A 27,909-nucleotide genomic window follows, 5' to 3' on the forward strand; every position below is an offset into this window, starting at 1 on the left:
TGGTCCTGTCTTCCCTCAGTATAGCCTGCACCAGCCTATGATTTAGGAGGGATTGGTCCTGTCTTCCCTCAGTATAGCCTGCACCCGCCTCTGATTTAGGAGGGATTGGTCCTGGCTTCCCTCAGTATAGCCTGCACCCGCCTCTGATTTAGGAGGGATTGGTCCTGTCTTCCCTCAGTATAGCCTGCACCCGCCTCTGATTTAGGAGGGATTGGTCCTGTCTTCCCTCAGTATAGCCTGCACCAGCCTATGATTTAGGAGGGATTGGTCCTGTCTTCCCTCAGTATAGACTGCACCAGCCTATGATTTAGGAGGGATTGGTCCTGTCTTCCCTCAGTATAGCCTGCACCCGCCTCTGATTTAGGAGGGATTGGTCCTGTCTTCCCTCAGTATAGACTGCACCAGCCTCTGATTTAGGAGGGATTGGTCCTGTCTTCCCTCAGTATAGACTGCACCAGCCTATGATTTAGGAGGGATTGGTCCTGTCTTCCCTCGGTATAGCCTGCACCAGCCTCTGATTTAGGAGGGATTGGTCCTGTCTTCCCTCGGTATAGACTGCACCAGCCTATGATTTAGGAGGGATTGGTCCTGTCTTCCCTCAGTATAGCCTGCACCAGCCTATGATTTAGGAGGGATTGGTCCTGTCTTCCCTCAGTAAAGCCTGCACCAGCCTATGATTTAGGAGGGATTGGTCCTGTCTTCCCTCGGTATAGACTGCACCAGCCTATGATTTAGGAGGGATTGGTCCTGTCTTCCCTCAGTAAAGCCTGCACCCGCCTCTGATTTAGGAGGGATTGGTCCTGTCTTCCCTCAGTAAAGCCTGCACCAGCCTATGATTTAGGAGGGATTGGTCCTGTCTTCCCTCAGTATAGCCTGCACCAGCCTATGATTTAGGAGGGATTGGTCCTGTCTTCCCTCAGTATAGCCTGCACCAGCCTATGATTTAGGAGGGATTGGTCCTGTCTTCCCTCAGTATAGACTGCACCCGCCTCTGATTTAGGAGGGATTGGTCCTGTCTTCCCTCAGTATAGACTGCACCAGCCTATGATTTAGGAGGGATTGGTCCTGTCTTCCCTCAGTATAGACTGCACCAGCCTATGATTTAGGAGGGATTGGTCCTGTCTTCCCTCAGTATAGACTGCACCAGCCTATGATTTAGGAGGGATTGGTCCTGTCTTCCCTCAGTATAGACTGCACCAGCCTATGATTTAGGAGGGATTGGTTCTGTCTTCCCTCAGTATAGACTGCACCAGCCTATGATTTAGGAGGGATTGGTCCTGTCTTCCCTCAGTAAAGCCTGCACCAGCCTATGATTTAGGAGGGATTGGTCCTGTCTTCCCTCAGTATAGCCTGCACCAGCCTATGATTTAGGAGGGATTGGTCCTGTCTTCCCTCAGTATAGCCTGCACCAGCCTATGATTTAGGAGGGATTGGTCCTGTCTTCCCTCAGTATAGCCTGCACCAGCCTATGATTTAGGAGGGATTGGTCCTGTCTTCCCTCAGTATAGACTGCACCAGCCTATGATTTAGGAGGGATTGGTCCTGTCTTCCCTCAGTATAGCCTGCACCAGCCTCTGATTTAGGAGGGATTGGTCCTGTCTTCCCTCAGTATAGCCTGCACCAGCCTATGATTTAGGAGGGATTGGTCCTGTCTTCCCTCAGTATAGACTGCACCAGCCTATGATTTAGGAGGGATTGGTCCTGTCTTCCCTCAGTATAGACTGCACCAGCCTATGATTTAGGAGGGATTGGTCCTGTCTTCCCTCAGTATAGCCTGCACCAGCCTATGATTTAGGAGGGATTGGTCCTGTCTTCCCTCAGTAAAGCCTGCACCAGCCTCTGATTTAGGAGGGATTGGTCCTGTCTTCCCTCAGTATAGACTGCACCAGCCTATGATTTAGGAGGGATTGGTCCTGTCTTCCCTCAGTATAGACTGCACCAGCCTATGATTTAGGAGGGATTGGTCCTGTCTTCCCTCAGTATAGACTGCACCAGCCTATGATTTAGGAGGGATTGGTCCTGTCTTCCCTCAGTATAGCCTGCACCAGCCTATGATTTAGGAGGGATTGGTCCTGTCTTCCCTCAGTAAAGCCTGCACCAGCCTCTGATTTAGGAGGGATTGGTCCTGTCTTCCCTCAGTATAGACTGCACCAGCCTATGATTTAGGAGGGATTGGTCCTGTCTTCCCTCAGTATAGACTGCACCAGCCTATGATTTAGGAGGGATTGGTCCTGTCTTCCCTCAGTATAGACTGCACCAGCCTATGATTTAGGAGGGATTGGTCCTGTCTTCCCTCAGTATAGCCTGCACCAGCCTATGATTTAGGAGGGATTGGTCCTGTCTTCCCTCAGTATAGCCTGCACCAGCCTATGATTTAGGAGGGATTGGTCCTGTCTTCCCTCAGTATAGCCTGCACCAGCCTCTTATTTAGGAGGGATTGGTCCTGTCTTCCCTCAGTATAGCCTGCACCCGCCTATGATTTAGGAGGGATTGGTCCTGTCTTCCCTCAGTATAGACTGCACCAGCCTCTGATTTAGGAGGGATTGGTCCTGTCTTCCCTCAGTAAAGCCTGCACCAGCCTATGATTTAGGAGGGATTGGTCCTGTCTTCCCTCAGTATAGACTGCACCAGCGTATGATTTAGGAGGGATTGGTCCTGTCTTCCCTCAGTATAGCCTGCACCAGCCTATGATTTAGGAGGGATTGGTCCTGTCTTCCCTCAGTATAGACTGCATCCGCCTATGATTTAGGAGGGATTGGTCCTGTCTTCGCTCAGTATAGCCTGCACCAGCCTATGATTTAGGAGGGATTGGTCCTGTCTTCCCTCAGTATAGACTGCACCAGCCTCTGATTTAGGAGGGATTGGTCCTGTCTTCCCTCAGTATAGCCTGCACCAGCCTATGATTTAGGAGGGATTGGTCCTGTCTTCCCTCAGTATAGCCTGCACCAGCCTATGATTTAGGAGGGATTGGTCCTGTCTTCCCTCAGTATAGACTGCACCAGCCTATGATTTAGGAGGGATTGGTCCTGTCTTCCCTCAGTATAGACTGCACCAGCCTATGATTTAGGAGGGATTGGTCCTGTCTTCCCTCAGTATAGACTGCACCAGCCTATGATTTAGGAGGGATTGGTCCTGTCTTCCCTCGGTATAGACTGCACCAGCCTCTGATTTAGGAGGGATTGGTCCTGTCTTCCCTCAGTAACGCCTGCACCCGCCTCTGATTTAGGAGGGATTGGTCCTGTCTTCCCTCAGTATAGCCTGCACCAGCCTATGATTTAGGAGGGATTGGTCCTGTCTTCCCTCAGTATAGCCTGCACCAGCCTATGATTTAGGAGGGATTGATCCTGTCTTCCCTCAGTATAGCCTGCACCAGCCTCTAATTTAGGAGGGATTGATCCTGTCTTCCCTCAGTATAGCCTGCACCAGCCTATGATTTAGGAGGGATTGGTCCTGTCTTCCCTCAGTATAGACTGCACCAGCCTATGATTTAGGAGGGATTGGTCCTGTCTTCCCTCAGTATAGACTGCACCAGCCTATGATTTAGGAGGGATTGGTCCTGTCTTCCCTCAGTATAGACTGCACCAGCCTCTGATTTAGGAGGGATTGGTCCTGGCTTCCCTCAGTATAGCCTGCACCAGCCTATGATTTAGGAGGGATTGGTCCTGTCTTCCCTCAGTATAGACTGCACCAGCCTATGATTTAGGAGGGATTGGTCCTGTCTTCCCTCAGTATAGCCTGCACCAGCCTATGATTTAGGAGGGATTGGTCCTGTCTTCCCTCAGTATAGCCTGCACCAGCCTATGATTTAGGAGGGATTGGTCCTGTCTTCCCTCAGTATAGACTGCACCAGCCTATGATTTAGGAGGGATTGGTCCTGTCTTCCCTCAGTATAGACTGCACCAGCCTATGATTTAGGAGGGATTGGTCCTGTCTTCCCTCAGTATAGACTGCACCCGCCTATGATTTAGGAGGGATTGGTCCTGTCTTCCCTCAGTATAGCCTGCACCAGCCTCTGATTTAGGAGGGGTTGGTCCTGTCTTCCCTCAGTATAGCCTGCACCAGCCTATGATTTAGGAGGGATTGGTCCTGTCTTCCCTCAGTATAGACTGCACCAGCCTATGATTTAGGAGGGATTGGTCCTGTCTTCCCTCAGTAAAGCCTGCTCCAGCCTCTGATTTAGGAGGGATTGGTCCTGTCTTCCCTCAGTATAGCCTGCACCAGCCTATGATTTAGGAGGGATTGGTCCTGTCTTCCCTCAGTAAAGCCTGCACCCGCCTCTGATTTAGGAGGGATTGGTCCTGTCTTCCCTCAGTATAGCCTGCACCAGCCTATGATTTAGGAGGGATTGGTCCTGTCTTCCCTCAGTATAGACTGCACCAGCCTATGATTTAGGAGGGATTGGTCCTGTCTTCCCTCAGTATAGACTGCACCAGCCTATGATTTAGGAGGGATTGGTCCTGTCTTCCCTCAGTATAGCCTGCACCAGCCTATGATTTAGGAGGGATTGGTCCTGTCTTCCCTCAGTAAAGCCTGCACCAGCCTATGATTTAGGAGGGATTGGTCCTGTCTTCTCTCAGTATAGACTGCACCAGCCTATGATTTAGGAGGGATTGGTCCTGTCTTCCCTCAGTATAGCCTGCACCAGCCTCTGATTTAGGAGGGATTGGTCCTGGCTTCCCTCAGTATAGCCTGCACCAGCCTATGATTTAGGAGGGATTGGTCCTGTCTTCCCTCAGTATAGACTGCACCAGCCTATGATTTAGGAGGGATTGGTCCTGTCTTCCCTCAGTATAGACTGCACCAGCCTATGATTTAGGAGGGATTGGTCCTGTCTTCCCTCAGTATAGACTGCACCAGCCTATGATTTAGGAGGGATTGGTCCTGTCTTCCCTCAGTATAGACTGCACCAGCCTATGATTTATGAGGTATTGGTCCTGTCTTCCCTCAGTATAGCCTGCACCAGCCTATGATTTAGGAGGGATTGGTCCTGTCTTCCCTCAGTAAAGCCTGCACCAGCCTATGATTTAGGAGGGACTGGTCCTGTCTTCCCTCAGTAAAGCCTGCACCAGCCTATGATTTAGGAGGGATTGGTCCTGTCTTCCCTCAGTATAGCCTGCACCAGCCTATGATTTAGGAGGGATTGGTCCTGTCTTTCCTCAGTATAGACTGCACCAGCCTCTGATTTTGGAGGGATTGGTCCTGGCTTCCCTCAGTATAGCCTGCACCAGCCTATGATTTAGGAGGGATTGGTCCTGTCTTCCCTCAGTATAGCCTGCACCAGCCTATGATTTAGGAGGGATTGGTCCTGTCTTCCCTCAGTATAGACTGCACCAGCCTATGATTTAGGAGGGATTGGTCCTGTCTTCCCTCAGTATAGACTGCACCAGCCTATGATTTAGGAGGGATTGGTCCTGTCTTCCCTCAGTATAGACTGCACCAGCCTCTGATTTAGGAGGGATTGGTCCTGGCTTCCCTCAGTATAGCCTGCACCAGCCTATGATTTAGGAGGGATTGGTCCTGTCTTCCCTCAGTATAGACTGCACCAGCCTATGATTTAGGAGGGATTGGTCCTGTCTTCCCTCAGTATAGACTGCACCAGCCTATGATTTAGGAGGGATTGGTCCTGTCTTCCCTCAGTATAGACTGCACCAGCCTATGATTTAGGAGGGATTGGTCCTGTCTTCCCTCAGTATAGCCTGCACCAGCCTATGATTTAGGAGGGATTGGTCCTGTCTTCCCTCAGTAAAGCCTGCACCAGCCTATGATTTAGGAGGGACTGGTCCTGTCTTCCCTCAGTAAAGCCTGCACCAGCCTATGATTTAGGAGGGATTGGTCCTGTCTTCCCTCAGTATAGCCTGCACCAGCCTATGATTTAGGAGGGATTGGTCCTGTCTTCCCTCAGTATAGCCTGCACCAGCCTATGATTTAGGAGGGATTGGTCCTGTCTTCCCTCAGTATAGCCTGCACCAGCCTATGATTTAGGAGGGATTGGTCCTGTCTTCCCTCAGTATAGACTGCACCAGCCTATGATTTAGGAGGGATTGGTCCTGTCTTCCCTCAGTATAGCCTGCACCAGCCTCTGATTTAGGAGGGATTGGTCCTGTCTTCCCTCAGTATAGCCTGCACCAGCCTATGATTTAGGAGGGATTGGTCCTGTCTTCCCTCAGTATAGACTGCACCAGCCTATGATTTAGGAGGGATTGGTCCTGTCTTCCCTCAGTATAGACTGCACCAGCCTATGATTTAGGAGGGATTGGTCCTGTCTTCCCTCAGTATAGCCTGCACCAGCCTATGATTTAGGAGGGATTGGTCCTGTCTTCCCTCAGTAAAGCCTGCACCAGCCTCTGATTTAGGAGGGATTGGTCCTGTCTTCCCTCAGTATAGACTGCACCAGCCTATGATTTAGGAGGGATTGGTCCTGTCTTCCCTCAGTATAGACTGCACCAGCCTATGATTTAGGAGGGATTGGTCCTGTCTTCCCTCAGTATAGACTGCACCAGCCTATGATTTAGGAGGGATTGGTCCTGTCTTCCCTCAGTATAGCCTGCACCAGCCTATGATTTAGGAGGGATTGGTCCTGTCTTCCCTCAGTAAAGCCTGCACCAGCCTCTGATTTAGGAGGGATTGGTCCTGTCTTCCCTCAGTATAGACTGCACCAGCCTATGATTTAGGAGGGATTGGTCCTGTCTTCCCTCAGTATAGACTGCACCAGCCTATGATTTAGGAGGGATTGGTCCTGTCTTCCCTCAGTATAGACTGCACCAGCCTATGATTTAGGAGGGATTGGTCCTGTCTTCCCTCAGTATAGCCTGCACCAGCCTATGATTTAGGAGGGATTGGTCCTGTCTTCCCTCAGTATAGCCTGCACCAGCCTATGATTTAGGAGGGATTGGTCCTGTCTTCCCTCAGTATAGCCTGCACCAGCCTCTTATTTAGGAGGGATTGGTCCTGTCTTCCCTCAGTATAGCCTGCACCCGCCTATGATTTAGGAGGGATTGGTCCTGTCTTCCCTCAGTATAGACTGCACCAGCCTCTGATTTAGGAGGGATTGGTCCTGTCTTCCCTCAGTAAAGCCTGCACCAGCCTATGATTTAGGAGGGATTGGTCCTGTCTTCCCTCAGTATAGACTGCACCAGCGTATGATTTAGGAGGGATTGGTCCTGTCTTCCCTCAGTATAGCCTGCACCAGCCTATGATTTAGGAGGGATTGGTCCTGTCTTCCCTCAGTATAGACTGCATCCGCCTATGATTTAGGAGGGATTGGTCCTGTCTTCGCTCAGTATAGCCTGCACCAGCCTATGATTTAGGAGGGATTGGTCCTGTCTTCCCTCAGTATAGACTGCACCAGCCTCTGATTTAGGAGGGATTGGTCCTGTCTTCCCTCAGTATAGCCTGCACCAGCCTATGATTTAGGAGGGATTGGTCCTGTCTTCCCTCAGTATAGCCTGCACCAGCCTATGATTTAGGAGGGATTGGTCCTGTCTTCCCTCAGTATAGACTGCACCAGCCTATGATTTAGGAGGGATTGGTCCTGTCTTCCCTCAGTATAGACTGCACCAGCCTATGATTTAGGAGGGATTGGTCCTGTCTTCCCTCAGTATAGACTGCACCAGCCTATGATTTAGGAGGGATTGGTCCTGTCTTCCCTCGGTATAGACTGCACCAGCCTCTGATTTAGGAGGGATTGGTCCTGTCTTCCCTCAGTAACGCCTGCACCCGCCTCTGATTTAGGAGGGATTGGTCCTGTCTTCCCTCAGTATAGCCTGCACCAGCCTATGATTTAGGAGGGATTGGTCCTGTCTTCCCTCAGTATAGCCTGCACCAGCCTATGATTTAGGAGGGATTGATCCTGTCTTCCCTCAGTATAGCCTGCACCAGCCTCTAATTTAGGAGGGATTGATCCTGTCTTCCCTCAGTATAGCCTGCACCAGCCTATGATTTAGGAGGGATTGGTCCTGTCTTCCCTCAGTATAGACTGCACCAGCCTATGATTTAGGAGGGATTGGTCCTGTCTTCCCTCAGTATAGACTGCACCAGCCTATGATTTAGGAGGGATTGGTCCTGTCTTCCCTCAGTATAGACTGCACCAGCCTCTGATTTAGGAGGGATTGGTCCTGGCTTCCCTCAGTATAGCCTGCACCAGCCTATGATTTAGGAGGGATTGGTCCTGTCTTCCCTCAGTATAGACTGCACCAGCCTATGATTTAGGAGGGATTGGTCCTGTCTTCCCTCAGTATAGCCTGCACCAGCCTATGATTTAGGAGGGATTGGTCCTGTCTTCCCTCAGTATAGCCTGCACCAGCCTATGATTTAGGAGGGATTGGTCCTGTCTTCCCTCAGTATAGACTGCACCAGCCTATGATTTAGGAGGGATTGGTCCTGTCTTCCCTCAGTATAGACTGCACCAGCCTATGATTTAGGAGGGATTGGTCCTGTCTTCCCTCAGTATAGACTGCACCCGCCTATGATTTAGGAGGGATTGGTCCTGTCTTCCCTCAGTATAGCCTGCACCAGCCTCTGATTTAGGAGGGGTTGGTCCTGTCTTCCCTCAGTATAGCCTGCACCAGCCTATGATTTAGGAGGGATTGGTCCTGTCTTCCCTCAGTATAGACTGCACCAGCCTATGATTTAGGAGGGATTGGTCCTGTCTTCCCTCAGTAAAGCCTGCTCCAGCCTCTGATTTAGGAGGGATTGGTCCTGTCTTCCCTCAGTATAGCCTGCACCAGCCTATGATTTAGGAGGGATTGGTCCTGTCTTCCCTCAGTAAAGCCTGCACCCGCCTCTGATTTAGGAGGGATTGGTCCTGTCTTCCCTCAGTATAGCCTGCACCAGCCTATGATTTAGGAGGGATTGGTCCTGTCTTCCCTCAGTATAGACTGCACCAGCCTATGATTTAGGAGGGATTGGTCCTGTCTTCCCTCAGTATAGACTGCACCAGCCTATGATTTAGGAGGGATTGGTCCTGTCTTCCCTCAGTATAGCCTGCACCAGCCTATGATTTAGGAGGGATTGGTCCTGTCTTCCCTCAGTAAAGCCTGCACCAGCCTATGATTTAGGAGGGATTGGTCCTGTCTTCTCTCAGTATAGACTGCACCAGCCTATGATTTAGGAGGGATTGGTCCTGTCTTCCCTCAGTATAGCCTGCACCAGCCTCTGATTTAGGAGGGATTGGTCCTGGCTTCCCTCAGTATAGCCTGCACCAGCCTATGATTTAGGAGGGATTGGTCCTGTCTTCCCTCAGTATAGACTGCACCAGCCTATGATTTAGGAGGGATTGGTCCTGTCTTCCCTCAGTATAGACTGCACCAGCCTATGATTTAGGAGGGATTGGTCCTGTCTTCCCTCAGTATAGACTGCACCAGCCTATGATTTAGGAGGGATTGGTCCTGTCTTCCCTCAGTATAGACTGCACCAGCCTATGATTTATGAGGTATTGGTCCTGTCTTCCCTCAGTATAGCCTGCACCAGCCTATGATTTAGGAGGGATTGGTCCTGTCTTCCCTCAGTAAAGCCTGCACCAGCCTATGATTTAGGAGGGACTGGTCCTGTCTTCCCTCAGTAAAGCCTGCACCAGCCTATGATTTAGGAGGGATTGGTCCTGTCTTCCCTCAGTATAGCCTGCACCAGCCTATGATTTAGGAGGGATTGGTCCTGTCTTTCCTCAGTATAGACTGCACCAGCCTCTGATTTTGGAGGGATTGGTCCTGGCTTCCCTCAGTATAGCCTGCACCAGCCTATGATTTAGGAGGGATTGGTCCTGTCTTCCCTCAGTATAGCCTGCACCAGCCTATGATTTAGGAGGGATTGGTCCTGTCTTCCCTCAGTATAGACTGCACCAGCCTATGATTTAGGAGGGATTGGTCCTGTCTTCCCTCAGTATAGACTGCACCAGCCTATGATTTAGGAGGGATTGGTCCTGTCTTCCCTCAGTATAGACTGCACCAGCCTCTGATTTAGGAGGGATTGGTCCTGGCTTCCCTCAGTATAGCCTGCACCAGCCTATGATTTAGGAGGGATTGGTCCTGTCTTCCCTCAGTATAGACTGCACCAGCCTATGATTTAGGAGGGATTGGTCCTGTCTTCCCTCAGTATAGACTGCACCAGCCTATGATTTAGGAGGGATTGGTCCTGTCTTCCCTCAGTATAGACTGCACCAGCCTATGATTTAGGAGGGATTGGTCCTGTCTTCCCTCAGTATAGCCTGCACCAGCCTATGATTTAGGAGGGATTGGTCCTGTCTTCCCTCAGTAAAGCCTGCACCAGCCTATGATTTAGGAGGGACTGGTCCTGTCTTCCCTCAGTAAAGCCTGCACCAGCCTATGATTTAGGAGGGATTGGTCCTGTCTTCCCTCAGTATAGCCTGCACCAGCCTATGATTTAGGAGGGATTGGTCCTGTCTTCCCTCAGTATAGACTGCACCAGCCTCTGATTTAGGAGGGATTGGTCCTGGCTTCCCTCAGTATAGCCTGCACCAGCCTATGATTTAGGAGGGATTGGTCCTGGCTTCCCTCAGTATAGCCTGCACCAGCCTATGATTTAGGAGGGATTGGTCCTGTCTTCCCTCAGTATAGCCTGCACCAGCCTATGATTTAGGAGGGATTGGTCCTGTCTTCCCTCAGTATAGCCTGCACCAGCCTATGATTTAGGAGGGATTGGTCCTGTCTTCCCTCAGTATAGACTGCACCAGCCTATGATTTAGGAGGGATTGGTCCTGTCTTCCCTCAGTATAGACTGCACCAGCCTATGATTTAGGAGGGATTGGTCCTGTCTTCCCTCAGTATAGCCTGCACCCGCCTCTGATTTAGGAGGGATTGGTCCTGGCTTCCCTCAGTATAGCCTGCACCCGCCTCTGATTTAGGAGGGATTGGTCCTGTCTTCCCTCAGTATAGCCTGCACCCGCCTCTGATTTAGGAGGGATTGGTCCTGTCTTCCCTCAGTATAGCCTACACCAGCCTATGATTTAGGAGGGATTGGTCCTGTCTTCCCTCAGTATAGCCTGCACCAGCCTATGATTTAGGAGGGATTGGTCCTGTCTTCCCTCAGTATAGACTGCACCAGCCTATGATTTAGGAGGGATTGGTCCTGTCTTCCCTCAGTATAGACTGCACCAGCCTATGATTTAGGAGGGATTGGTCCTGTCTTCCCTCAATATAGCCTGCACCCGCCTCTGATTTAGGAGGGATTGGTCCTGTCTTCCCTCGGTATAGACTGCACCAGCCTCTGATTTAGGAGGGATTGGTCCTGTCTTCCCTCAGTATAGACTGCACCAGCCTATGATTTAGGAGGGATTGGTCCTGTCTTCCCTCGGTATAGCCTGCACCAGCCTCTGATTTAGGAGGGATTGGTCCTGTCTTCCCTCGGTATAGACTGCACCAGCCTATGATTTAGGAGGGATTGGTCCTGTCTTCCCTCAGTATAGCCTGCACCAGCCTATGATTTAGGAGGGATTGGTCCTGTCTTCCCTCAGTATAGACTGCACCAGCCTATGATTTAGGAGGGATTGGTCCTGTCTTCCCTCAGTATAGCCTGCACCAGCCTATGATTTAGGAGGGATTGGTCCTGTCTTCCCTCAGTAAAGCCTGCACCAGCCTATGATTTAGGAGGGATTGGTCCTGTCTTCCCTCGGTATAGACTGCACCAGCCTATGATTTAGGAGGGATTGGTCCTGTCTTCCCTCAGTAAAGCCTGCACCCGCCTCTGATTTAGGAGGGATTGGTCCTGTCTTCCCTCAGTAAAGCCTGCACCAGCCTATGATTTAGGAGGGATTGGTCCTGTCTTCCCTCAGTATAGCCTGCACCAGCCTATGATTTAGGAGGGATTGGTCCTGTCTTCCCTCAGTATAGCCTGCACCAGCCTATGATTTAGGAGGGATTGGTCCTGTCTTCCCTCAGTATAGCCTGCACCCGCCTCTGATTTAGGAGGGATTGGTCCTGGCTTCCCTCAGTATAGCCTGCACCCGCCTCTGATTTAGGAGGGATTGGTCCTGTCTTCCCTCAGTATAGCCTGCACCCTCCTCTGATTTAGGAGGGATTGGTCCTGTCTTCCCTCAGTATAGCCTGCACCAGCCTATGATTTAGGAGGGATTGGTCCTGTCTTCCCTCAGTATAGCCTGCACCAGCCTATGATTTAGGAGGGATTGGTCCTGTCTTCCCTCAGTATAGACTGCACCAGCCTATGATTTAGGAGGGATTGGTCCTGTCTTCCCTCAGTATAGACTGCACCAGCCTATGATTTAGGAGGGATTGGTCCTGTCTTCCCTCAGTATAGCCTGCACCCGCCTCTGATTTAGGAGGGATTGGTCCTGTCTTCCCTCGGTATAGACTGCACCAGCCTCTGATTTAGGAGGGATTGGTCCTGTCTTCCCTCAGTATAGACTGCACCAGCCTATGATTTAGGAGGGATTGGTCCTGTCTTCCCTCGGTATAGCCTGCACCAGCCTCTGATTTAGGAGGGATTGGTCCTGTCTTCCCTCGGTATAGACTGCACCAGCCTATGATTTAGGAGGGATTGGTCCTGTCTTCCCTCAGTATAGCCTGCACCAGCCTATGATTTAGGAGGGATTGGTCCTGTCTTCCCTCAGTATAGACTGCACCAGCCTATGATTTAGGAGGGATTGGTCCTGTCTTCCCTCAGTATAGCCTGCACCAGCCTATGATTTAGGAGGGATTGGTCCTGTCTTCCCTCAGTAAAGCCTGCACCAGCCTATGATTTAGGAGGGATTGGTCCTGTCTTCCCTCGGTATAGACTGCACCAGCCTATGATTTAGGAGGGATTGGTCCTGTCTTCCCTCAGTAAAGCCTGCACCCGCCTCTGATTTAGGAGGGATTGGTCCTGTCTTCCCTCAGTAAAGCCTGCACCAGCCTATGATTTAGGAGGGATTGGTCCTGTCTTCCCTCAGTATAGCCTGCACCAGCCTATGATTTAGGAGGGATTGGTCCTGTCTTCCCTCAGTATAGCCTGCACCAGCCTATGATTTAGGAGGGATTGGTCCTGTCTTCCCTCAGTATAGACTGCACCAGCCTATGATTTAGGAGGGATTGGTCCTGTCTTCCCTCAGTATAGCCTGCACCAGCCTCTGATTTAGGAGGGATTGGTCCTGTCTTCCCTCAGTATAGACTGCACCAGCCTCTGATTTAGGAGGGATTGGTCCTGTCTTCCCTCAGTATAGACTGCACCAGCCTATGATTTAGGAGGGATTGGTCCTGTCTTCCCTCAGTATAGACTGCACCAGCCTATGATTTAGGAGGGATTGGTCCTGTCTTCCCTCAGTAAAGCCTGCACCAGCCTATGATTTAGGAGGGATTGGTCCTGTCTTCCCTCAGTATAGCCTGCACCAGCCTATGATTTAGGAGGGATTGGTCCTGTCTTCCCTCAGTATAGCCTGCACCAGCCTATGATTTAGGAGGGATTGGTCCTGTCTTCCCTCAGTATAGCCTGCACCAGCCTATGATTTAGGAGGGATTGGTCCTGTCTTCCCTCAGTATAGACTGCACCAGCCTATGATTTAGGAGGGATTGGTCCTGTCTTCCCTCAGTATAGCCTGCACCAGCCTCTGATTTAGGAGGGATTGGTCCTGTCTTCCCTCAGTATAGCCTGCACCAGCCTATGATTTAGGAGGGATTGGTCCTGTCTTCCCTCAGTATAGACTGCACCAGCCTATGATTTAGGAGGGATTGGTCCTGTCTTCCCTCAGTATAGCCTGCACCAGCCTATGATTTAGGAGGGATTGGTCCTGTCTTCCCTCAGTAAAGCCTGCACCAGCCTCTGATTTAGGAGGGATTGGTCCTGTCTTCCCTCAGTATAGACTGCACCAGCCTCTGATTTAGGAGGGATTGGTCCTGTCTTCCCTCAGTATAGACTGCACCAGCCTATGATTTAGGAGGGATTGGTCCTGTCTTCCCTCAGTATAGACTGCACCAGCCTATGATTTAGGAGGGATTGGTCCTGTCTTCCCTCAGTATAGACTGCACCAGCCTATGATTTAGGAGGGATTGGTCCTGTCTTCCCTCAGTATAGCCTGCACCAGCCTATGATTTAGGAGGGATTGGTCCTGTCTTCCCTCAGTATAGCCTGCACCAGCCTATGATTTAGGAGGGATTGGTCCTGTCTTCCCTCAGTATAGCCTGCACCAGCCTCTTATTTAGGAGGGATTGGTCCTGTCTTCCCTCAGTATAGCCTGCACCCGCCTATGATTTAGGAGGGATTGGTCCTGTCTTAACTCAGTATAGACTGCACCAGCCTCTGATTTAGGAGGGATTGGTCCTGTCTTCCCTCAGTATAGACTGCACCAGCCTATGATTTAGGAGGGATTGGTCCTGTCTTCCCTCAGTATAGCCTGCACCAGCCTATGATTTAGGAGGGATTGGTCCTGTCTTCCCTCAGTATAGCCTGCACCAGCCTATGATTTAGGAGGGATTGGTCCTGTCTTCCCTCAGTATAGACTGCACCCGCCTATGATTTAGGAGGGATTGGTCCTGTCTTCCCTCAGTATAGCCTGCACCAGCCTATGATTTAGGAGGGATTGGTCCTGTCTTCCCTCAGTATAGACTGCACCAGCCTCTGATTTAGGAGGGATTGGTCCTGTCTTCCCTCAGTATAGCCTGCACCAGCCTATGATTTAGGAGGGATTGGTCCTGTCTTCCCTCAGTATAGACTGCACCAGCCTCTGATTTAGGAGGGATTGGTCCTGTCTTCCCTCAGAAAAACCTGCACCCTCCTTTTATGTAGGTGGGATTGGGGCAATCTTAAAAAAATAAAAATCTTTATGGAGCAGTAGCTTCCTTCTGTGCTTCTTTCCTCCTAGCACAATTTTTCTGAGGGATGTGGGGCGTGAAGGGGGAGGAGCCAGATGTGCAGACAATGCTAATTTTTAGATTGTGCCACACCTCCGGTTGCAAGCTTCACACCCTACTGTATAATGCTGTTCCAGTGTCCCCTAGTGGATGAAAGAGAAACAGACATTACTGTTTGGGTAGGTGTGGTGCTTCTAGCTTTTGTTGTCTTGCTCCCATGCAGTTCCCATAGTGGTAGAAGACCCCTTTTTATGTGTTCCGTCTATAGTAGTTTGTGTTTTGTTTTTAGTGGTACGCGGCTGTGTACCGGCTTCTTCTTAATGTCTGGTGCTTTCAGGAACACTACTTTTGGAGGTATGATATCTGCTAGTGTGTCATCTTGAAGTATCGGCAAGTGTTTATCTTTTTAATATGATTTGCTTGTTTTATGTATTGTGTTATGAAAAGGATCTCTTCTATTTTCTGTTCTGGTCTCTTTTTGTATTGTAGGAGGGGAGGTCTATCATTTCCCTTACCCATGGTATATGCCGTCTGTACCTTTTCTGTATTATACTGTTTCTCTCTAAATTTTAAACTTCGTTCTTGTCCTTGTGTCTCATAATCGCTGACTCGGGAGCAGTTCCTCCTGAGTATTTTGAATTGTCCTACTGGGATACTGTTCAACCAGTTTGGGTGGTGGCAGCTGGAGGTTAGCATGAAGCTACGGACGTCCACTGGTTTGTTGAACGTGTTAGTATGTATTTCGTTATCTGTGATGAATATGTAAATATGTCATTAGTACCACAGTGTTCGTTTCTTGACCTCATTGTCCCGGACTTCTGATCATTGTGATCTATGCACTTATGTTCCTTCTAAAAGCACTGTTCAGAAATCTGCACTTTATCTTCTCTCCCCCATGTATGGTGGCAGCGCTGATATTCTGTGGGATAAGTCTGATTCCTCTACTGGTTACTGTTGGCATAGTCCTTGCTAAAAAGTCTCTTGTTCTCATGATAGAGTCACTGAATCCAGACCAGAATTGGTAATTTTCTTCTATTTTTTTATATATATAAAGTTTTTTTTGAAAAATAAAAATTTCTTGTTTAATTAATAGTTGTTAATGCAAATGTCATTTTGTGTGACAAATGTTTATAAGAATCAGAGGGTCAGAGAGACGTTATGGAGCCAATGTATCATTTGATATTTGCTACTAATTCCCCCAAAACAACCGGACCTCCCAAATGTAAGTAAAAGGGACTGCAGCAGGTATCTCCCATACCTTCATACATGGACATTTCCAGGCAAGGGTCAGGTAAGTTGTTTTTTTTCAAATACAACAACCCTAATTTACTTACAAGTAAAAAACATTTGAACAGACATAAATTATTTAAAACCAACAAATAAAACTATTTCTTTACACAGAGAGACCCCCCCCCCCCCCCCGTAATATCATCCCACTATTCAAATTATTTGTCAAAATCGGACACAGCCAAAATCACACCGGAAATCTTTTGATTTCAAACTACTTTAATTCATATCTTTAATTCACTTATTTTTGTCTATCTATATTTTAAACTTAAAAATACTTCACTCAGCAGTTGCTGGTGGTGGCAAAATGCACATGCGCAGCGGCCGCGTGGACACACATTGCGGTCACATGCCTGAGGGGCGAAAGCGAGTGGGCCGGGACCATTCTCCGGTGGGCTGTGTGATGTCACATCTGCGTTCATCTCTGATTAACCCCCTATAAGCTTCCAGAGTGCACCTCATATCTCATATTTTCCAAATTACTACAAATGATGAGATCGGTAGCAGCACTACTTTCAGGATTATTACACAGAACACACATAAAGGCAGCCCCTGATACTGCACTGCGGTCATCCACCCTGTCTTCCCCCTCTACTGCCACCGCCCTGTCTCCCTCTACTGCCACCGCCCCGTCTCCCCCCACTACTGCCATCCGCCCGTCTCCCTCTACTGCCACCCACCCCGTCTCCCCCCACTACTGCCACCGCCCGTCTCCTTCCACTACTGCCACCGCCCCGTCTCCTTCCACTACTGCCACCCGCCCCGTCTCCTTCCACTACTGCCACCACCGTCTCCCCCCACTACTTCCACCCACCCTGTCTTCCCCCACTACTGCCATCTGCCCTGTCTCCCCTCACTACTGCCACCCACCCTGTCTCTCCCCCACTACTGCCACCCACCTTGTCTCCACCCTACTGCCATCCACCCCATCTGCCTCCATTACTGCCACCCGCCCCGGCACCCTCCATTACTGCCACTGCCCTGTCTCCCCCCCCACTATTGCCACTTGCTCTATCTCCCTCCATTATTGCCACCCGCCCTGCCTCCCCTCCACTGCAACCCACCATCTCTCCCCTACTACTGCCACCGCCCTGACTCTCCCCACTGACACCCACCTGTCATCCGACATCCAATCACTAGTTGGGGATTTATGGTACTACTAACAGTCCTTCATCAACAGGTGGAAGTAACCAGGGCGGTAAGGAGGCAGAAGCTGCTTCTGGTACATGGACCCTGGTCATGTAGGGCTGGGAGAGTCAGTAAGATTATGTAACAGATCACCATATTACAGGCAGCCGGTGAAGGGAGCAGAGAATGGGTGTTATGTGGCAGGAACGGGCTGGTTAGGTAACAGCCTGGCTGCTGCATTTTGTACAAGCTACAAGCGGTGCAATTCTTTTGCTGGGAGACCCAGGTAGAGGACATTGCAGTAGTCTTTGCGTGATGATACAAGTGCATGTAAGACTGTAGGTAGATCTTCTGAGGGAAATAAGTGCTGGAGTCTGGCTATGTTCCTCAAATGAGGATCTGATTGTGGCTGATACCTGATGTCTCCGTGTCACTCCACCATCCAGGACACCAAGATTCCGCACATGATCAGCATTTTGTAACTCTGAACCCACAAGCGTATGTCTGGTTGGTAACAAAGCTGAGCTGTAGTCCTGTCCTTTGTTGGTGAGCTTCTATCATATGAATCTGTGTCGCCAGGACTGAGTCACAGCCAACTGGCATCACCCATACCTGGAGCTCAGCTAGACAACCATTTAGGATTGGTACTGGGTTCTCAGTACCCGGAGCAAAAGACAGGTCATCTGTATAGCAGTGGCAGATGAGGACATGACATCTGATTATTATACCCAGTGATAGCATGTACATTGCAAAAAGCATAGGAGATAGGATAAGAACCTTTAAGAACAATGCATAGCAATAAGTAGTATACTGCAGAAGACTAAAATGGTTCCTCACCTCAGTGATGTTTATTGCGTGTAACAAGAGCGGATTTATTTCTCAGAACATGGAAATGGCTTCTCACCTGTGTTCAACTGTTAGTTCATAACTTATGAGATGATTTAGATTCAAAGCATGCATGCAGATGGTTAATGGAAAAACTGATTAGTAATTAATACTCAGGGATTTCTGTCCAGAGAATATTTCAACTCCACAGTCCAGAGTGGCCACGCTATATAATTAAAACCCAGCACAACGTGTCTTCAGACCAGGCAACCAATTTAGGGAGTGACGTCTCACTCTTAATAGTTACCACTCCGGTCCTCACGTACAAGTGCTGGATGCAACAGATCAACGCCGTGAATGGCACTCCTCTTACGCGTTTCTCCGCCTGTGTGCAGATCGGCGGCTTCTTCCATTATTCATTCATTATTCTTTGGAAGAAGCCGCCGATCTGCACACAGGCGGAGAAACGCGTAAGAGGAGTGCCATTCACGGCGTTGATCTGTTGCATCCAGCACTTGTACGTGAGGACCGGAGTGGTAACTATTAAGAGTGAGACGTCACTCCCTAAATTGGTTGCCTGGTCTGAAGACACGTTGTGCTGGGTTTTAATTACATAGCGTGGCCACGCTGGACTGTGGAGTTGAAATATTCTCTGGACAGAAATCCCTGAGTATTAATTACTAATCAGTTTTTCCATTAACCATCTGCATGCATGCTTTGAATCTAAATCATCTCATAAGTTATGAACAGTTGAAGATTGTTGCATGATACTAAGTGAGCATCTTTAACATCTTTGAGCTTGTTTCCATCTGGCAAAAGTTACGAACTGGCAGTTAATTATTGCTCTAAGATTAAGTAGCAGCTTTTAACACCTCCAAGCTTTGCTCTGTTTGCAAATACAAATGTGTGGAACTTCACTGATTATTACTGCAGTAAATAAGTTGATCAACTGATAAGTGGCCACGGGGTTAATTATATTTTAAAAGTATTTTTTAATATACCAGCCGTGTTATTAATGTTGTCTGTGTAATGTCTAATAAATGTTATATGTTTTAAGTTATACTGATCAGGACAGCGCTTCATTTTATCTTTTGTTGTTTCTGCATTTTTGGGAGGTAACAGTGACCTCTTAAGTGAAGCAGCAATCCTTGATCAGGTGTATTGATAATAACATCCCAGATCTTTTAATTATTTGCGCCCAGGTGCCGTCCCCTTTTTTTCTCACCTGTGTGACTTCGCTGATGTGTAACAAGTTGTGATTTTTGTGTAAAACATTTTCCACACTCAGAGCAAGAAAATGGTTTCTCACCTGTGTGACTTCTGTGGTGTAAAACAAGAGCTGAATTGTGTGCAAAACATTTCTCACACTCAGAACATGGAAATGGTTTCTCACCTGTGTGACTTCTCTGATGTTTAACAAGAACTGATTTGTGTGCAAAACATTTCTCACACTCAGAACATGGAAATGGCCTCTGACCTGTATGACTTCGCTGATGTGTAACAAGTTGTGATTTCTGTGTAAAACATTTCCCACATTCAGTGCAAGAAAATGGCTTCTCACCTGTGTGACTTCTCTGATGTATAACAAGATCTGATTTGCATATAAAACATTTCCCACACTCAGAACATGGAAATGGCCTCTCACCTGTATGCCTTCTCTGATGTGTAACAAGTTTTGATTTCCGGATAAAACATTTCCCGCACTCAGAGCAAGAAAATGGCTTCTCACCTGTGTGACTTCTGTGATGTATAACAAGGTCTGATTTGCATGCAAAACATTTCCCACACTCAGAACATGGAAATGGCCTCTCACCTGTATGCCTTCTCTGATGTGTAACAAGTTGGGATTTCCGGATAAAACATTTCCTGCACTCAGAGCAAGAAAATGGCTTCTCACCTGTGTGACTTATGTTATGTCTAATAAGATCTGATTTGTGTGCAAAACATTTCCCACACTTAGAACATGGAAATGACTTCTCACCTGTGTGACTTCGCTGATGTGTAACTAGTTGTGATTTCCAGGTAAAATATTTTCCACACTCAGAACATGGAAATGGCCTCTCACCTGTGTGACTTCGCTGATGTGCAACAAGTTGTGATTTCCGGATAAAACATTTCCCGCACTCAGAGCAAGAAAATGCCTTCTCACCTGTGTGACTTCTGTTATGTCTAATAAGATCAGATTTGTGTGCAAAACATTTACCACACTCAGAACATGGAAATGACTTCTCACCTGTGTGACTTCGCTGATGTGTAACAAGTTGTGATTTCCAGGTAAAATATTTCCCACACTCAGAGCATGGAAATGGCCTCTCACCTGCCTTACCTGTCTGATGGGTAATAAGCTTTGTGTTCTGTGTAAAACATTTGGCATCTATAGAACAGGGAAACACTGTATCTACTGTCAGAGCTGGAACAGATGCACCAATATCAGAGTGATCAGGAGAACATTTCCCAGGATCAGAGGGACCAGTTGATAGAGCTGGATGTATAATTGGGGTAATGGGGTTATCTCCTGGAGAATCCTGTCTACTGTCATTATCTTTTATGTCACAATCCGGGGATAACATTAGATGTCCTTCTGAGATATTCCTGCTTGTGTGTCCATCTGCTGGAAATAAAACACATTATGGAAATGTGACATTTTCTGTAACAATATTAATCTTGTAAACAATAGGAGAAGACGACTCTCTGGGGCACTTAATTGTAAATGTGTGTGTATAATAAAACATAACTTTTACTGAAGGCTTTATAATATTGTGTCTCAGACAATCATTGTGTCCACCCTCCTGAGAACACTAACAATAACAAATGTAATATTATAATAAGACTTAGATATATCTCTATCTTGTACTGGTAACTAACCATGAAGTATAAATGGAAATGTAGTCACTCGCCAAGTCCTATGTCAGCACCAATGTAAAACAATGGATGGGGAACATATCGTATGAATTGGAGATTCTAGATGAACAATAATATCAGTCATATGAGCTGATGGATCAGAGAAATGTCTCCTAACGTTACTCCTGGAAGCATTGGTAAGGCAGTATTCCTTTATGTGTGTGCTCATACGCTGGTAAGCCTGTACATGTGTTACTCACCCTTATATAAGGTATATTGCTACAGCAGAGTAGGTGTGGCACAAGGTACTTTACATGCAATACACCATATAATACACTGCAATCATCATCTGCTAGGTTATAATCCACTCTTACACACCCATCATCAGTGTCTTACCTCTATTCTCTCAATAGTAATAAGGATGATGTGTGTACGGTAAGTATGATATAGAGAATTACATATCAGGATCTATACAGCTGCTGCCATACTTCTGCTTCTCATACATGTGCTACTGGCAGCAGTGAACATCTGAGTGAGAGTGCAGGGAAGACAGCAGAGTCTGATGAGAAAGAGATTGGATCTGCCTTTGTAGGAATGTACCACACCTGTCACCCCTGTTAGTATATAAAATAAATAAAAGGGGCGTGGCCTGAGTCCATCCAGACGTACTTTCTGGAGTTCTCCTCACTAAGTGGCTTCTTATCTACCTGATAGCTCTCAGCCGCTGCTGGGACCAAGACCCAATCTATTAAGTCCTTCACTCCTCCTGCCCTAAAGCCGCACACTCTGCTCACTCCGGGCACTGTTCACTGCCGCAGCCTAGCGCCGCCGCTGAAGCCACATGCTAAATTTTGGAGCTAAGTGCGCCCAGTCTTTCCCACATGCTCTGGCCACCTGACTTGGAGTCGCTTTTGACTCAGGTGGGAGCGCTTGCTCTCCCGCTCACTACTGCTGGGGCCAGAACGGGCTGCCCACAGTCACCGGAGCCCGGGAGTGATATTGGGAAGTGACATGGCTGCTATTTTGGATCCTGGTGCCCGGCCATCGCATGCTTTGCCTTCAATAAGGTGTAAAATTGTTATAAGCTGCTAAATAATTGTCCTGACGGCTAGACCGGGGTTACTACACTAAACTGAAGCATTTGCCTGGAGGTGAAACTGCCTTCTATTTATATGGTACCACTATAATCTACTTCCTCTCAGTCTACATGCAGATCCCAGTATCAAGTATCGTCTGAGCACAGCTCATTACACTCTGATTACGACCTCACAGTATATTATTTTGTGGATTTATCCACTGAATATATTTTGCCATTTGTGTCTCTCTGTGCTGAGTACTTTACATCTGTGATCACGCTGACATCTAGTGGAATTTATTGGTCATTACTGTGTTATTTGAGTTGCATTACATCATGTTTACTTGAAATTTTGGCTCGGATACCCCCGTCACCCCGACTAAGAATGTCATTTTGAACCGAGTCATCTTGATGTAACCTCCTGACAGCGTACTACTGCTCCTTTTATTTATAGATTGTTTGTATTTTCCTATCTCTGAGAGGTCAGTCTCTTTGTAGTCAGCTTACCATGCCTCCAAAAAAGGTTAAAAGGTACATCAGCCCCACCTGTCTATCTCTTTGGTACCTCAAATTCAGGTGGTCCTTCAGAGACCGCTACAACATCATCTGCTTCTTCTTGTCAGATGCACAGCCCAGCTGTAATGGCTGAAGACGTCTTAAGACACTCTAGATAGTTCTGTTACTCTACGCTCTATACATTCTATGGTATCTACATTTAAGGACTGAAATAACCTCAGAACTTAACTCTAATATTCAAGCTTTGAGGTCCGATATCAGTGAGATTGGCACTCGTACAGACTAAGATGAAAGAGATTGTTGCGTCTCACAAAGATCTGATTTCAGCACATGACACCCTTCAGGAAGACATGGGGGTAAATTTACTAAGATGGGAGTTCTATTTAAGATGTGATGTTGCCATAGCAACCAATCAGATTCCAAGTATTATGTTCTAGAAGGTGCTAGATAAAAGAGAACTAGATTCTGATTGGTTGCTATGGGCAACATCCCATCTTAAATAGAACTCCCATCTTAGTAAATTTATCCCATGGTCTCTATTCGTGATAAAATCACTGATTTAGAAGACAGGTCTCTGAGAAATAATATCAGAATAATGGCGTTCCAGAATCTCTTATAAATGCTAAGCTTTAGGATTATGCCACGGTTCTCTTTTTAGAAACTTCCACCGAAGGCTTCTGCCGTGGACCTTCTTATTGATCGGTTCCATAGACTCCCAAAGTCCAAACAGGCCCCAATCCAAGCTCTGAGGGACACTCTGCCCAGGGTCCACTTTTTTTTATATTAAAGAACACATTCTACAGGCTGCTTTGTATTCCTCATCCACAGCTGAGTGCCTGGATAATCTGCAGATATTTCCAGATATTTCTCCTGTGACGCTGGCCAAAAGGCGGCGGTGGTAGCCACTCAGGAATCACATATTCCATTGCACTCTCCCCCTCAATTTACCAATAACTACCCAACATGCTCTATCTCCTGTGGTGTAGACATCCTTTCCCATAGATCCTGCCCCTTTCACCTGGGCAGCAAGTGGGTGGATTGCAATGGTAGATTTTAGATTCTAGTTGGGAAAATTAATTATAAATATGTCACCCTCACTTCTCTCTATGCCCCTAATGCCAGACAGCCCCGATTACTTAGAGAGAGAAGGCCGTCATCCAAGTACCAGGGGACAGGTAATCAGCCGGGAATGTGCAGGATTCTGAATGAGGGGGGAGAGCAGGAGTATAATAGGGGTTGATGGCTCCTGATGTATAAGATACACCAGAGAGTCTGGGGAGGAGACTGGTCAGATCTCTGGGCTGGTAACACACAGTGACATGATGTGAGGAGGAGAGCAGGTGTATAATAGGGGCTGATGGCTCCTGATGTATGAGATACACCATAGAGTGTGGGGAGGAGACTGGTCAGATCTCTGGGCTGGTAACACACAGGGACATGATGTGAGGAGACCAGGAGTATAATAGGGGCTGATGGCTCCTGATGTATGAGATATACCAGAGAGTGTGGGGAGACTGGTCAGAGCTCTGGGCTGGTGACACACAGTGACATGATGTGAGGAGGAGCAGGAGTATAATATGGGCTGAAGGCTCCTGATGTATGAGATACACCAGAGAGTGTTGGGAGGAGACTGGTCAGATATCTGGGCTGGTAACACACAGTGACATGATGTGAGGGGAGAGCAGGAGTATAATAGGGGTGATGGCTCTTGACTCCCTCACTGGGAAAATATATATTCCTCATTAGTTTGTACCGACAGAGGAGGGTGTAGGATAAGAGATTGCTGTAGTGACTGAGCAAGGAGAAACTGTGACTCTTTTCTGTAATTAGTGTTTATTACTCACCTGTGCTGATATCTGTAGGGATGTCCTCCTTCTTAGACTGCTGATCACCCCTCACATACGTCTCTTCTTCTCCCTCTATATCTTCTGCCTTTATATCAGTCACATACGTCTCTTCTTCTCCCTCTATATCTTCTGCCTTTATATCAGTCACATACGTCTCTTCTTCTCCCTCTATATCTTCTGCCTTTATATCAGTCACATACGTCTCTTTTTCTCCCTCTATATCTTCTGCCTTTATATCAGTCACATACGTCTCTTCTTCTCCCTCTATATCTTCTGCCTTTATATCAGTCACATACGTCTCTTCTTCTCCCTGTATATCTTCTGCCTTTATATCAGTCACATACGTCTCTTCTTCTCCCTCTAAATCTTCTGCCTTTATATCCGTCACATACGTCTCTTTTTCTTCCTCTGTATCTTCTATCTTAATGTCAGTGAGACATTCATCCTAAATAGCCCACAAAACAATATACATTAATAATAGTATATTAATAGTATAATAGTGTATAAGACACACACAGCTGCTCTACACATTATATAGTGACAGTCACTTTGGTATATGGGCGAGACCCTAAATCCCACCTACCTGATCCTCCTGTGGGATCCTGTGATTCTCCTCTGTACAATCCTGGGAATACAGAGGACGGAGACATCTCTCTGGGGTATCTCTGTTACTGGGTCCATCTGTAGGAGACACACAGTGACTGAGTACAGTGTATATATGTGATTATCAGATGATGTGTGTATATAGGGGGTCCCCATACCTGCTCTCCCCTGTACAATACATGACAGTCTCCTCTTACCCAGTGATGTGAGGGGCCGGTGATTCTCCATCATCACGTCCTTGTACAGACCCCTGTGTTCCTCTATATACTCCCCCTCCTGCATGGAGACATAGACAGTGACATCCTGACACCTTATAGGAACCTGACACACACAGTGATACAGTCATCACCCAGACACATCCCCTGGTGTTACTGTATAATGTCCCATTCCCAGCAGTCACCTCTCCAGTCATCAACCAGACACGTCCCTGGTGTTACTGTATAATGCCCCATTCCCAGCAGTCTCCTCTCCAGTCATCACCCATACACATCCCCTGGTGTTACTGTATAATGTCCCTTTTCCAGCAGTCACCTCTCTAGTCATCACCCGGACACGTCCCCCAGTGTTACTGTATAATGTCCCATTCCCGGCAGTCACCTCTCCAGTCATCACCCATACACATCCCCTGGTGTTACTGTATAATGTCCCATTCCCAGCAGTCACCTCTCCAGCCATCTCCCATACACATCCCCTGGTGTTACTGTATAATTCCCCATTCCCAGCAGTCACATCTTCATTCATCACCCAGACACATCCCCTGGTGTTACTGTATAATGTCCAATTCCCAGCAGTCACCTCTCCAGTCATCACCCAGACACGTCCCCTGGTGTTACTGTATAATGTCCCATTCCCAGCAGTCACCTCTCCAGTCATCACCCAGACACGTCCCCTGGTGTTACTGTATAATGTCCCATTCCCAGCAGTCACCTCTCCAGTCATCACCCAGACACATCCCCTGGTGTTACTGTATAATGTCTCATTCCCAGCAGTCACCTCTCCAGTCATCACCCAGACACGTCCCCCGGTGTTACTGTATAATGTTCCATTCCCAGCAGTCACCTCTCCAGTCATCACCCAGACACGTCCCCTGGTGTTACTATATAATGTCCCATTCCCAGCAGTCAACTATCCAGTCAGCAGCTGAATGGTCTTGTTGCTGAGTTCCAGGATCTTCTGGTCACTGTGTCTCTCATGTATCAGTGAGTGAGGTGGAGGCACCGTGATGGTTCTCTGGGACCTGCTCAATCCTCCTGATACACAAGGATGGCTGCTGGTTGTCTCACGCTCACCAGATGTCTTCTTCACACCTCTTTGAAATGGAGACGACATAAATATCACTGTAAATACGCCCAGATCCCCTCACCTCCAGTGAAGTCCCTGTATTATTACTATAGATAATAGGATTTTGGTACTTACCAGATAAATACCTTTCTTTGAATCCACTAGGGGGCACTGGAGTACTCTTGGGATATGGACGGTGCGATAGCAGGGATAGGCACATTTAAAATTTTTAATGTTTAACCCTCCTTCCCCCTCCATATTCCCAAAATGCCTTAGTGTTTTTTGCCTAGCCAAATAGGAGCGACAGAGAGGATGAACAACGGAGAATTACATATAACATTATAACATAACGGACAACTAGAAGTTGACACGACAATAGATAACAATCACTTTAACATTTCAAGTCGGTGAAAATGTGAACTATTGAACTTACTACCAGACAGGTGAAACTGCTCTGGGTGGGTGTGCAGTGCCCCCTGTGGATGCAAAGAAAATAATTTATCTGGCAAGTACCAAAATCCTGTTTTCTTTTTCATCCACTAGGGGTCACTGGAGTACTCTTGGGACGTACCAAAGTTTCCCCCTTGGGCGGGAGAACTGTTTGGTACCTGTAACAGTAGACGGCCAAAGCTAGAAGCTGATGCCGCAGAATTCTCAAACTTGTAAAAACGCACAAATGTGTGCACTGATGACCATGTAGCCGTACAGCAACGTTGCGTCGTAGAAGCTCCACGACCTGCTGCCCATGACGTTCCCACAGAACACATGGCATGTGCTGAAACAGATGCAGGTGGTGTTAGACTAGCATGAAAGTACACCTGACGAATGGTCAGGTTAATCTATCTGGCCAAGAATTGATTGGAAGCTGGACAACCTATCTTGACTGTATCATAGAGAACAAACAAAGTATCCGTTTTATGTACTGTTGATGTTCGGGCTACATAAACGCGGAGTGCGCGTACCACATCCGAAGTAGCTGGAGTACCTGAATCTTCTGAAAAACAGAGACTACGATTGGTTGCTTGATGTGAAAGAAGATACTACCTGTGGTAGAAAAGCGGGATTTGTCCAAAGTTCCGCTCTGTCAGTATGAAGTACCAGATATGGTGTCTTGCATGACAAGGAACCTAATTGTGCAACACGCCTTGCCGAAGCTAAGGCTAGGAGAAAATAGGAATTTAATTACATTGCGGTAAATCCTTTTCTCATATGCCCCTTCTACCAGACTCAGTCTAGAAACTGTGCCCGAGGAGACAGACAACTTCGAGAGAAGGATGTTACACAGATAGTGGCGAGATTCACACCAGCTCACACATACAAGGCAAACAAGCCTGAAAACTCAGTAACAGCTAAAACATTACTGAAATCAGTAAAGAAACAAAGTACTTACCTAAGAACAAAGCAGTACTGAACCATAGAACCACTGCAGGATAACGAAGCGCTGGGCGGGTGCCCAGCATCCTCTACGGACTACGAGAAAATAATTTACTGGTAGGTAATTAAAATCCTATTTTCTCTTACATCCTAGAGGATGCTGGGGTCTACATTAGAACCATGGGGATGTACCAAAGCTCCCAGAATGGGAGGGAGAACGTGCAGGCTCCTGCAGAACTGCTTGACCAAACTTGAGGTCCTCAGAGGCCAAAGTATCGAACTTGTAGAACTTGGCAAACGTGTTCGACCCAGACCAAGTAACTGCTCAGCAAAGCTGCAA

At 47.7% G+C, this 27,909-nt stretch overlaps 1 protein-coding gene across 1 annotated transcript in view; it reads right to left on the reverse strand.

Moving 5' to 3' along the window:
* Positions 1–25,169, reverse strand: part of LOC134984365 (oocyte zinc finger protein XlCOF7.1-like) — a 157,344-nt gene extending 132,175 nt beyond the window's left edge. Inside the window, exons 1-4 of the mRNA XM_063949961.1 lie at positions 25,112–25,169; positions 24,895–24,992; positions 24,309–24,756; positions 19,229–20,643 (exon numbers count right to left, since the gene is read on the reverse strand). Of these exons, the coding sequence (XP_063806031.1) occupies positions 19,229–20,643; positions 24,309–24,756; positions 24,895–24,992; positions 25,112–25,145 (1,995 nt within the window). The 5' untranslated portion in view covers positions 25,146–25,169. The remainder of the gene's footprint in view (positions 1–19,228; positions 20,644–24,308; positions 24,757–24,894; positions 24,993–25,111) is intronic.
* Between the last annotated feature and the right edge of the window lie 2,740 nt (positions 25,170–27,909).

The sequence above is a fragment of the Pseudophryne corroboree genome, assembly GCF_028390025.1.
Source record: "Pseudophryne corroboree isolate aPseCor3 chromosome 3 unlocalized genomic scaffold, aPseCor3.hap2 SUPER_3_unloc_5, whole genome shotgun sequence".
NCBI lineage: Eukaryota > Metazoa > Chordata > Amphibia > Anura > Myobatrachidae > Pseudophryne > Pseudophryne corroboree.